General features: G+C 39.2%; 1 protein-coding gene across 2 annotated transcripts in view; it reads left to right on the top strand.

Annotated features, from left to right (window-relative positions):
- The window catches only part of LOC309860793 (uncharacterized protein), a 190,549-nt gene that overhangs the window by 136,735 nt on the left and 41,110 nt on the right, over positions 1-12,704 (top strand). For both annotated transcript variants that reach the window (XM_082723250.1, XM_082723251.1), the window contains exon 3: positions 173-279. In XM_082723250.1, coding sequence (XP_082579376.1) covers positions 173-279 — 107 coding nt within the window. The remainder of the gene's footprint in view (positions 1-172; positions 280-12,704) is intronic.

Raw genomic sequence — 12,704 nt, 5'->3', positions numbered from 1 at the left:
TTTGTTTTTGCTTTGCATACCAAAACATTACTTAGAAAAGTTAGGTTAAATTCTCTGCCTAAAGGCATGGAGGTAGGGGAGCTTTTCAGATATTATGTTATAAAGCAGATCAACAACAAATAGTCTTCTAACTTTAACAATGTCTTCTATTTCCTTCTGTTTTCCTTCAAAGGAACTTAACAGATATCAGAGGAAGTATCTTATTAAAATGTCTCTATGGGAATTGCAAAAGAAGAAGACCATTTATCTCATTTTAAAGCTAAGGAAACTTAGATGCTGGTAAGTTTCTGTTATATGAAATATATATTAGATACTTTTTTGGTCCACTCTGAGAGAAACTGTTGGTCTGATTGTAAATTTTAGCCTGTTTCTGCATGAGATGACCTAATGAAATCTGATCAAAGCTTCCCATTTGACCAGTCAGCCTGCCCTTCCTCTACAGCTCTCTGTTTACTTCCAATTAAAACTGGTGTCAAGCTCTCCCTGGCTGATGACACAGATATTTCTACACTTAATCTTGCCTGAAATGGATGAGGATGAAGTTTCTATTCTGTCCTTCTTGGCCTGTTTCCTTGATGAGCAATGGGCCCTGGTTCTAATTATCACGGAGGTCCTCCATCTTTATCCACAGTGGAGGTCCGGAGCCTGGACAGACAAACATAGGAAGGCCCATTTCTCCTTTATTTGATTTGTGTTCAACTTTTCATAAATGTTTTATCACTATCACTTTTTCTAGTTTTATTGAGAAATCATTGACATATCACTATATAAATTTAAAGTGTAAAGTATGATGATTTGATTTATATGTAGTGTGAAATGATTAACACAATATGTTGAGCTAATATCTGTCTTCTCATATAGATACAATGAAAAGAAAAAGGGAAAAAACAAGGAAAATATTTCTCCTTGTTTTCTTTAAAGATTTGATTGATTGATTGATTGATTTGAGAGAGAGAAAGTGCAAGCTAGAGAGCCCAGTCAGGGGGAACAGCAGAAGGGGAGGGAGAAGCAGGCTCCCTGCTAAGCAGAGAGCCCCACCACTGGCTCCATCCCAGGACCTGAGCTAAAAGCAGCCTCTTAACCGATTGAGCCATGTAGGCACCCCAACATTTCTCCTTGTAATGAGAATTCTTAAGATTCACTCTTGTAGGTCAAGGTGGCAAGTAGCTTAGACTAGAAATCTGCAGTAGAACATTAAGGCACTATGTAAGTTACCAAAGAAGGTAGAGTGTACTATACAGTCCATTACAACAGGACCATCCTGTTAGCTGGTCAAGCTTATACATGGAATCCTGAAGAAGGGTTAGTCCTTTCTTCTCTCAGTGTTCAAGTTCCTTCTCTTTATGGTTCACCTGTTACGAGTCCCAAGCTTCGCAGAGGTTAATTGGAGAACTCTCTATACTATATTCCTTGCTCCTGAACTGCATCAAGACATCAGGCTTAGTCTTACTCTCTTCAGGAGCCACAAATTGCCACTCTTGTTTGACAAGAAACATTGCTTCTTCTAGACCTTCTCTCCTTCATCCTGCCCATAGTTGCTATAGTTCAGACTTCTATCATTCTGCCTCCATTTGCTGCTTTGTGTATGGCAATTGTTGGATCAAGGGAGTGGGAGATGGGAGAAGGTAAGCTAGAAGGGAAAAGGTCAGATTCTAAGGAAGTGGAAGGGAAGAAAAAGACTTTGAGATGGTTTGACCTCAGGAAGGAGTACCTACAGCAATCCAGACTTCAACTCTCAGAAAAAAACACCAGGCTCAATCTTATGATAAAAAAGCATGTCTGTGGAGCATCTTTCCTGGCTTTAACTTAGATAACAGAAGGATGTGTTACATATGAATGCAAACATTTGAAATAGGCCATACATTTGTAGGCATGTTCTTTACTCTGAATCATTAAGGGCCAAGTGATATACTTGACTAAAATTGTAAAATAAAAGGAAGAGCTGAGACCTCTGAAGAGACCTCTGTGTTTTGCCACAGTAGAGTGTTTCCAGAACACTTCTGGGTGCTGGAAGTCTAAGATCAACATGTCCATAGGTTTGGTTCTCCTGAGGCCTTTTTGGCTTATAGCTGGCCTCTTTCTTGCTATGTCTTCACATGGCCTTTTCTCTGTTGCCTGCCTACTGGTGTCTCTTCTTATAAGGATACCAGTCATACTGGCTTAGGGCTCGCTTCTTAAAGAACCTATATCAAATACAGTCATGCTGAGAGTTAGGGCTTCAACATACGAATCTGAGGGGGATGACACAACTCAGTTCATACAGCCCCTCACTTTCTCATTATACACTGCTAGATTACTGTTTCTGTGATGCTCAGAATAATTCATGCCTGTACCTTACTTCCTGAGTCTTGCCATCTAATACCTATAAAAGAAATCCTCTGATTCCTACTGATGACAACAACAATCATGACAGAAGGGAATTCTGTAGTCTTGAATCAGAGCCAGCTTGGGCAACCCTGTGACAATGGAATATTTCCTTTTGTGAAGTTTGCAGGTTTCTAAAAATGACCAGTTACTACCCAAATTCATATATGGCACATTTGAAGAGTCAGAATGTCAAAGGAATCTCTATTGGGATTTCTCTCATTCTGTGGGAAAATGTGGTAGAGAAGCTCAAATGTGATTTGGGAAAAAGTGACTATTGACAAGAATCTATTGTCATAGAAAATGCTATTGTAGTGTTACTATGTCTTACCACCAGGAATATTTCAGAGATTAAAAAAAAAAAATCTATCTGGATGTAATCAGAATAGGTTAATATGGAAATCAGTAGAAAGCCACATTTTATCACTTAGAAGTTGTTGGATGCTGAGATTTGAGCCAGGCCACGATATAGAAAAGTGAGCCAGCTGGATGAAATCCTAACTTCTTGTTGTGCTTTCTTTACTAGTATTGCTTCACATAGGTAAAAATATAAAATCATAGTTGGTAAAAAGTACTCAGTGATATTTTCCATTTGTAAATTGTAAAAGAAACATGATGATACACAAAGAGGTAAAGATCCAGAGTGATGTTGGAAGTTTTATTTTGTGATAGGGTATTTAAATGGAGGTTGATAGTGAGTTGAAGGAATGGCAGAAGTAGAATTCAGAGCAATTACCCTTTTTAAAAAATATATTTTACTTATTTATTTGACAGAGAGAGATCACAAGCAGGCAGAGAGGCAGGCAGAGGGAGAGGAGGAAGCAGGCTCCCCACTGAGCAGAGAGCCCGATGCGGGACTCGATCCCAGGACTCTGAGATCATGACCCGAGCCGAAGGCAGCAGCTTAACCCACGGAGCCACCCAGGCGCCCCAGCAATTACCCTTTTTAAACTATACTCTAAGAATAGGGAAATATGTCTAATAGGAAATAGAAAGTGTTTTCTAGGGGCTGCTGTGAGAATTGCCCATCAAAATGTTTATTGCTTAATATTTCTATGGCTTGGCCGTGATTCATTCTGGGAGACACGTAATTTATTTATCCAGTATATCACTAAATTGCATTAATCTATTATTAAATCTTATTACCTTGTTGTAATTTTATTAACAATATTAATAATCTTTTGTGAACTCTGCTAGCTTTATTGCCCTTGTTTTGGAAGAAAAAAGGAGAGGGGAAAGTATTTACGAGTTCTGCATTGTCTCTGTCTTTTTTGGAAATCCCTTATATCTTCCCTGCTACTCTGACCTAGATTTTAGAAACAAGAAAAAGAAAAGCCCGTTCAATTCTCGATCCCAGAGTTGACAGTCAAAGCATTTATATCCCAGGAAAGCGAGGGCAACATTCCATCAGGATGGGGCACTGAACAGCTAGGCTGGGTGCCAGCTTCAGGCAACCATTATGGCCAAGCTAAAGCTTTACTGGCTGAATACCAGCTTGGCAAATGGCACTTCTCATTTTGTTTCACTATTTTGCTCTCTTCCAAACAAATGAAACAGAAATTAATGGCAGATTCTGCCCTTAGATGCCTTTTGTTAGAAGTCAGGGTTGGGGGAAAGCTTTTGTTGATTTCCATAAAAATAGCCTTTGTCTTCATACAAGGGAGGGTAGGATTTGGCATCCAAAGGCCTGACTCCCTGTTTATACATTATCAGCAGCTGTCTGCTACCAATCTTGATGACCATTTGACATAGCAATATTAGTAAACAAGGCATCCTTCCAACATGTAAAATGCTTCTTGCTTCACAAATTCCAGTATAAATTAGAAAATGTAGAAAAAGTATTAATGAATAGCAAAGCAGTTTCTATTTGAAGCAGAGAATATTATAAAATTCTATGCCAGCTTTTAATAATAGAAACACATACACACACACACACAAGGATCTGTCTTCTTCTTCCTTAAGTTCTTTGTGTCACATGCATTCTCATGTTTGGTTAAGGAAGACATGAATGCTTTCCAAATATTCAGCAAACAGATGAAAGAAAATCTTTTTAAAAATCTTCTGTAATTAGGACATTATTAGTTTATAATTACAAAATATATTGCTATTAAATATATCCATGTTTATGTCCATATCCACATCTACAAGTACAAATCTATCTACACTTACATCTATATCTGTATCTATCTCTAACTATACATTTAAAAGTAAGGCTTATTGATTCAGTGCATGGTGACTCTTTTGATAGGACATGAAGATAGGTTTGTGAAATTTTATTCTTACTTTGCCTTAAACCCGTGATGAGACTGGACACAGGCCCGGTTTCACAGCCCAGGAATATAACCCCTGGCCTTCCACAGAGTCAACTATTTTTCCTTCATTTTCTAACCATGTGAAAGAAGTACTTGGAGATTAATAAATTGGTGATAGGGATCGATTTTATTTGCACAGTGTGGCTTGGAAAGTGAGTCAGATCATGTATGTCACTTCCCTGGTCAGCTCCTCTAGAGGGCTTGTCATCTTACTTGGAGTAAAAGGTGTGTCCTGTGTGACTTAAGGCCCTACGTGAGGGTGCCCCTCACCCCATTATGCGTCACTTCAACTACTACTCTTCCCCCTTGACCACTGGCTTGTGGAACCAAACTGGCCTTCCTTGCAGTTCCTGGAACAGGGTGTGCAAGCTCCCACCTTAGACCTTTGCCTCTGCTATCCCTTTGGCCTGAAGAACTTCTGCTCTGTATGGCTCGTCCCTCTTCTTCTTCAGGTGTTTACTTTAATGCCAGCTTCTCAGATGCTACTTTATCAGAATTTGTCATTCGTCTTATTTCTGTTTCCTGCTTTTTCTTCTTGACTTTATTACTTGTGTCCAGTTTATTTAATTTTAACTTGTTTTCTGTTTCCCCCACTATAATGTAAAAGACTTCATGTGGGCGTCATGAGAACAGTACTGCAATGCTTTGCTCACTGCTGTGTTCTTTGTGTCTAGAACAGTGCCTGCCACATGTAAGTGATCAACAGGTAACCAAGAAATCCTTCCTCTGCTCCTTGACCCTGTATTTCCCAAGAGTATCCCTGCTGTGCTACTAGGGTAATAAAATATCCCTGGTGGGTTGTTTTTTTTAAGATTTTATTTATTTATTTAAGAGATTGAGAGAGACCATGAGTGGGGAGGACAGGCAGAGGAAGAAGGACAAACGGATTCCCCACCAAGCAGGGAGCCCAACATGGGGCTCAATCCTAGGACCCTAAGATCATAACCTGATCTGAAAGCAGATGCTTAACTGACTGAGCCACCTAGGCACTCCTATCCATGATGTTTTTATTTCAGATTTTGATAACTTGTTCACCATTGATTTTTTATATTAATTATCTTTAAAAATACTGCATCAAAATATTGTTTATATTTTTGAGGTTTTTTTGTGCCCCATAAATTTTAAGCCTGAAGAAAGAGACTCATTTGTCTCATTCCTTTCTCCATAGTCCTGGTCATTGATAAAAAAAAAAAAAAAAAGGATTCCTTGATCTGTGCTGGGTTAGATAATCAGTATCAAAATATTAATCTTCACTCTGACTTCTTCTCAACCTTGCTTTCATTTGGAACCCTCCAACATGGCACATCTTGTGAAGCTGGGACATTTTGATCTTTCAAACCAATTGTGTCTTTTATTCTGCTCAAATTCTAGGTCTTTTATAGTCTGTTTAAGAAAATAAAAAAACTAGTGTTGAACAAAGAGCTGAAGGATAAAGCTGAAGAATAGTAGATTCAGGAAGATGTGGAAGTGGCACATTTATTAAGAAGAGTTGTGAAACATAATTTGTAATATATCCGCAGTATATCCACTCAGGAATAGCTGAGGTGAACCTCTTTGAACTCGCATCTGGGGACAACCCCACCTCAGTTCTTTACCCATCAGGAAAATGGCTCAACCTCTTGTGATTCAGAAATTATTTTCATATACAAAGGGAAGGAGTCCCTTGTACTCAAATGCAAAGAAACATACATTTGAAAAATAATTCAAGTTGATAAGAGAGTAGTAGTGAACAGATGAAATATACATTCAAAAGGAGAGAAGATATATGTTAGAAACCAAGAGGAGTCATGGTAAAAAAGGAAATATATACCTCTCAAAGGCTATTCAGATGTATATCTGAAATAACAGAGAATTGTAGCATGTGTTCCAGAGAAAAGAGGGAGCATCACAGTGAGGGAGTAAATTATTGGTTGAAGTTTTAATTTTTGGAATACTCTACCTGACTATGGAGGGACTGATGATGACTTTTCCCATCATTGTCCCCTCAGTGGATGGGCAAATCATTAGGTTTTCACTGCACTGTAAGAGGTGCTGAAGGAGGGAGTCAAGGTGATGGGTTGGGAAGGAAGACCTACCATCCTTCTAGGCAGCAGGAAGACTGTTCATTCTCCCATCTGGGTTATTCATGATTTCCCTGGCCTTACCAGTGGTCTTGAAGTTATTTACTCTGTATCTTCCTAGTTCTCAAAGACTTCATTTTGGTCTTCACTCAGTCATAGGTATTACAAATTAGCCTCTCTGTTTTCTTCTTCTAGTCAATGGCAGCGCTTGCCTTCCTTTAGGGAAAGCCTTGGAACTTTGGCAGAGTATCTGTAATGCAGCTGGACATGGGAGACATGGGAGTAACCTATTGCCTACATAGAGTCAATAAAATCAATTTGTAGCAGGTTGTGAAGGACCCTAACTTCTCAATTGTACTTGGACTTGTTTTTCAGTGTTACAAGAAGCAGAAGTAACTAGGGCATATAATGAGAAACAGTCCTATTGGAAAATCCAGGAACAAATCCCATATTTTTAATTGCTATGTAACCTTTTTTTTTTAAAATACAATATCTGGATTAGGATGGGAGGGGTTTGAGGCCGTGGAATGGGATACTAGTCTGGGTATACCCAAAGTTCATTAAGATTTAGTAGGGAAGAGATTTACAAATCTGTCATTGAACAGTTAGTTCAATTAGTTTGGTAAAGAGTAAGAAAGAAGCAATTTAAGAAGAAATAGAAAAATTTTATGTCATGGGTAGTTATAGTTAAATTGAAAACTTACATTTATTTAATTATCTTAACACTTATAGTGCTAGTATTAGTTTTGTATTTCTGCCATAAAAAAATCACCAGACATTAATGGCTTAAAACAGCAACCTTTTATTATCTCACAGTTCTTTTTTTAAGATTTTATTTATTCATTTGACAGAGCAAGCTAGCCCAAGCAGGGGGGAGAGGTAGAGGAAGAGGAAGAGAGAGAGGCAGATTCCCCTCTGAGCAGGATACACATGTGGGGCTCAATCCCACAACCCTGAGATCATGACCTGAGCCGAAGGCGAATGCTTAACCCACTGAGCCACCCAAGCAGTCCCCCTCACAGTTCTATAGATTAGGTGGTTTCTCTGCTTCAAATCTCACAAGACAGAAATCAAGGCTGGGTTTCGTTCTGGTGGCTCTACATCCCTTTCCTTGAGGACTCTCAGCTGGGGCCATTCCCAGCTTCTGGATTCTACCCACATTTTTTGGTTTGTGGCCTCCTTCTTCAAAGACAGCAACATCAGGGAAAGTCTGCCTCCTTCATTTCTCCTGCCTCTTCTGTTACAGTTCTTTGATTTCAGAGGGGAAGGCTCTATGAGTTGGCTTTCAGAAAGTTAAAAAGAGCCTTGTAAAAATTAATTGATTAAACTTGCTTGGAAAAATCTGAGCATTTATATACTAATCATCGGACATGTGTTCTAGAAAATTCTATATAATCACATCCTAATGAGCAGAATAGAAGTCTGGGCACGATTTTAAATGTTCTAGAAAAACCAGGAAAATGTTAGGGCAATGGGAACAAAGTGTAACTCTTCAAATCAGAAGATCTACATTCTAAATATCCTCTGACTTTGAAGGCCCCCTAGAATTACAGCAGGAACTATAAACTTTCCAACCCCAGTCTCTAGTTCTCAGATCACATTTTGTATCATAATTGAACTAATTTTTTGAATTTAATTCAGTCCTTCTTCTTTCCTGCTTATAATTCTTCAATAAATATTCTTTGGACAGAATAATCTCTAAACCTCTAAGTGACATACATAGATTTCTCAAAATCTGTACAATATCTAGACTCCTATCACAAGGCTCTTGAATGAATGTACAACCTAAACTCTAAAAAGCCCCACGCTTCTAGCCTTTCATATCATGTGTTATGTTTACTCATAACTCATTCCTTTGCAGATGTCACTTCTTATTTTAATAGAAATGAGTAAGAACATTCCCCATTTCTTTTTGTTTGTTTGTTTGAATATTCAGCAAACCTACTGTGCATCAGCTTGGTGCCAGACATGGAGGATACAGATCAAAGACAAATTTGTTCCTTAAAGAGGCATAAATATAAGGAACAGACAGTAGAAAGTGAGTAAGGTCTGTGGTAGGCAGACCTACCCACCACCCCCTAAAGGTGCCCACATGTTTACTTGTTTGACAACAGACACTTTGCAGATGTGATTAAACTAAGCATCTTGATATAGAGAGATTATCTTCAATTATCTGGGTGGGTTCCATCTAGTCATAGGGGTCCTTAAAAGTGGAAGAACTTTCCCGACTGTGGTCAGAGAAGGAGATGTCCTGATGGAAGGAGGATCAGAGAGATGCTGTGCTTCTGGCCTTAAAGATGGAAGAAAGGGGATTAAACAAAGCCAATAGGCAAGGGAGACCTCTGGGAGCTGGAGAAGGCAAGAAAACACATTCTTTCTTAGAGCTCACAGGAAAGAATGCTCTTGTTGACCATTTGATTTCAGCCCAGTAAGACCATCATTGCACTTCTGATCTAACAACTGTAAGATGATAACCTTGTGTTGTTTTAAGTCACTAAATTTGTGACAGTTTGCTAGAGCAGCCACGAGAAAATGAACACAGGCTTTGTAACAGAGTTGATATTTACTGTATTTCATTGATTCCAGCATAGACTTTCCTGCCAACGTCGAACAGCTGTGAAATTGGGTACTGTCTTCCAATGGCTGTAATCCAGGGAGCAGTCATGTCACGGTTGAAATTACCATTGCCTGCCCATCAGAATTTGTGGAATAGGCATCAGTGGTTTGCAAGAGAATCCTGAAAATGACATCAGACTGCATTTAAAAGAAACGCTTTATTATCAATGATCTTGATGGAACAGAGGACACTACTAAGTAGAAAAACATGGCTACTGGTAACTCTGAGGAGAGAAGTGATTCCAAAAATTAAAATTGAAATGTGAAAAAGCTATGGAGAAAAGCTTAGCCAGTTTATTTCACTTATATTTTGAAATATATATACACTAGAAGTATATTGCAAAAGATATAAATAAGTCTAAATGAGCCCTTTCACAAGTATTAAAATTCTAAGTGATAAAGTGTTGTGTAGTAGTTTACTTTGCAGTTTCCTGTCTGCCCCACCCCCACCCCAACCCCTCTGTTGACTGATGGGTTTGGAAGGAGGAGCTGGCAGGATGCTTCAGTCTCTTTCTTGTCCTGTCTGTCTGGTTGCAGGGAACATAGATTTCTACTTGCTTCTGGCCAAATAGTGAGCTTGTCAGTGAGGCTCTATTCCTGTGTCAGCTCATGCTGCCTGTTATATGAGCACATGTACTCGAGAGGCAAAATATTAAAAAGCCCACTTGGCCCACAGGTCTGAACCATATGCCCTTATATCACTTTCATTAACTAAAAGGGTGCTACATTGACTTCTGTCTGCTTGAATTCTGTGCTTGTCAGTTGGTTTGGATAGGCAGGGAGAAGGGAGTGTCATTTATGACCTTCCTGATCACCGGCATAGGCTCTCAAGCACAGTGTACAGAAGAGAAACATAAATCCACTGATAGAATAGAATATGAAGAAGAAATACATAAGAGGGCGAAAGAGGTATAGATGAGGGTGGAGGTAACTCATGTAGGGGAAACAGAAAAAGGTTTTGTGGAGGAGGTAAAACTTGACACGAGAGTGATGACTAGGAATTCTTCAGACAGAGTAAAGGGTAAGGATGAAGGAACAGATGACGAAGTCATCACACACATACGCGCGCGCACACACACACACACATAGCTGGGCATCTCCAGAAAACATGGAGAAATTCATTGTGACTGAACTGAAGCTCAGGTAAGATAGGACTGGTATGAAGCAAGGTGAAGCAGGAAAGGTGGGCGCAAGAAACGATGCAGCACTTAGAAATAAGAAACAGTAAGATTAAGTGTACACTGGAGGTGGGCTCTCGTATAGGAGACAAGAAGGGAGGCTATGCCATAGGGCACTTGCTGCTGCAGATTTGCCCTGAAGTGGTGAAAGGGGGTGATCCCATGGGGAGTGACACATCTGCCACTCAGGAATATTTGATTGGTTTTACTCTTTTTGAACAAATAAACAGAGAAAACAGAATGAGGTAAACTTTTCATGGAATGATATTTTGAAATTTTTACATGTGAGGATTTTTGCCTACAAATACCTGTAGGTTCACGGTGACTACAGTTTGGCTAGAGGTAGACTCTTTATGGGTAGGTAGCCGAATAGCCTCAGTGTTCTTGTTCCAATGATCACAATGAAGTTTTAAAATTTCTGTATCTGGTATGAAACTGAGCCTCATAGTTAAAGAAACTTTCCCTGAAGGGAAAAAACAGAACAAAACAAAACAAAACAAAAAACCAAACCAACCTATCTGCCACTTGAAGATGGTAGATGCAAGGGAGGGCTCCCTAGATAATTATTAGCATGCTGCTTGAGATGACCATCCCATCATATCAAAACGGAACAGAGATGGGGCGCCTGGGTGGCTCAGTGGGTTAAAGCCTCTGCTTTTGGCTCAGGTCATGATCCCAAGGTCCTGGGATCGAGTCCCTCATCGGGCTCTCTGCTCAGCGGGGAGCCTGCTTCCTCCTCTCTCTCTCTCTCTCTCTCTCTGCCTGCCTCTCTGCCTACTTGTGATCTCTGTCTGTCAAATAAATAAATAAAATCTTAAAAAAAAAAAAAACTGAGCAGGGAAAGAAAAAAGCAATGAAGAAAATCTTTTCAAGTAGCCTACAGTGTACAGAGCATTATGAGGTAATTTCGAAGCAAAGGCTGCTATAACCAGGTAAAACGCAGAACTCAGAACAAATGGGAGAAAAGTTAGCTCTTAAAATCTCTGCTTCAGAAAAGAGCAGTCATGGGGGAAGTGAGAGGTGGAGACCATTGTTGGCAGTTGAAGGGGCAAGGAAATGAAACCAGAGAAAGGGAGAGTATAGGAAGAGGAAATTCAGATTCACACTGAAACTTGTCCATGTTTTATTGGGTAATACTTTAAAGCTGGAAAACCAGACATCATGTTGCCAAGTCGGAAAATCTTTTATGTGCTTTTGGAATCCAGTGACTCCTGGCTAAAGTAATAGTAAATCTTTTTTTACCTTCTCTCTGGGACTGTCAGCTGTGCTCTCATGCTGGCTTTTTAGTGACCTGGTAACTAGTAGTATTTTAAAAGAGGTAGTGCTGTTGCTGGAAGTCACTTTAATATTGTTTGAGAATCATGATGCAGCATTCAGATGAATCTAATGTCCTCATAGGCCAGCATTTTTGTTTATCATTGTCCTTTGCCTTTAGAAATATCTATTTATCTTTCTTTCTTACTTACAAGCAATTTCTCCAATGTAGTAACTTACTATAACTGAATCTTTACCCATTTACAGGAATTACTTATGCATGTGAAGGCTAATCCCCTAAATGAACATAAAAAAAAAAAAATTAAGTAATCTCTACACCCAGCATGAGGCTCAAACTCATGACCCTGAGATCAAGAGTCATGTGCTCTGGGACGCCTGGGTGGCTCAGTTGGTTAAGCGGCTGCCTGGGATCGAGTCCCATGTCGGGCTCCTTGCTCAGCAGGGAGCTTGCTTCTCCCTCTGCCTCTGCCTGCCATTCTGTCTGCCTGTGCTCGCTCTCTCCCCCTCTCTCTCTCTGATAAATAAATAAAATCTTTAAAAAAAGAAAAAAAAAGAGTCATGTGCTCTATGGACTGAGCCAGCCAGGCACTCCCCAAAGTGAACATTTTTAATTATCATTTGAGGCCTGGAACGGTTTTAACATTAAATATTTCATCTGTTGATAAGTAAAATTCTCAGAAAGAAAATCTCAATTTTACTTGTATGTAATTTCAATAGTTTCAACTAATATATCCAGGGAAAATGAATGTGGAGTTTATACCCATTTTAAAGTTTGTATCGGCAAATACCTTAGCGTGCTGTAACTACTACCAATTATTCATTATATGAATATCACTATATTATCCCAAATCAGTATTTTAGAAGAATGATTGCTACCTTTGGATGAGATATTATTATAA

Source organism: Mustela nivalis, assembly GCF_964662115.1.
Source record: "Mustela nivalis genome assembly, chromosome: 3".
In the NCBI taxonomy this organism is placed as follows: Eukaryota; Metazoa; Chordata; class Mammalia; order Carnivora; family Mustelidae; genus Mustela; species Mustela nivalis.
This window is presented reverse-complemented; position numbering and strand designations above follow the sequence as displayed.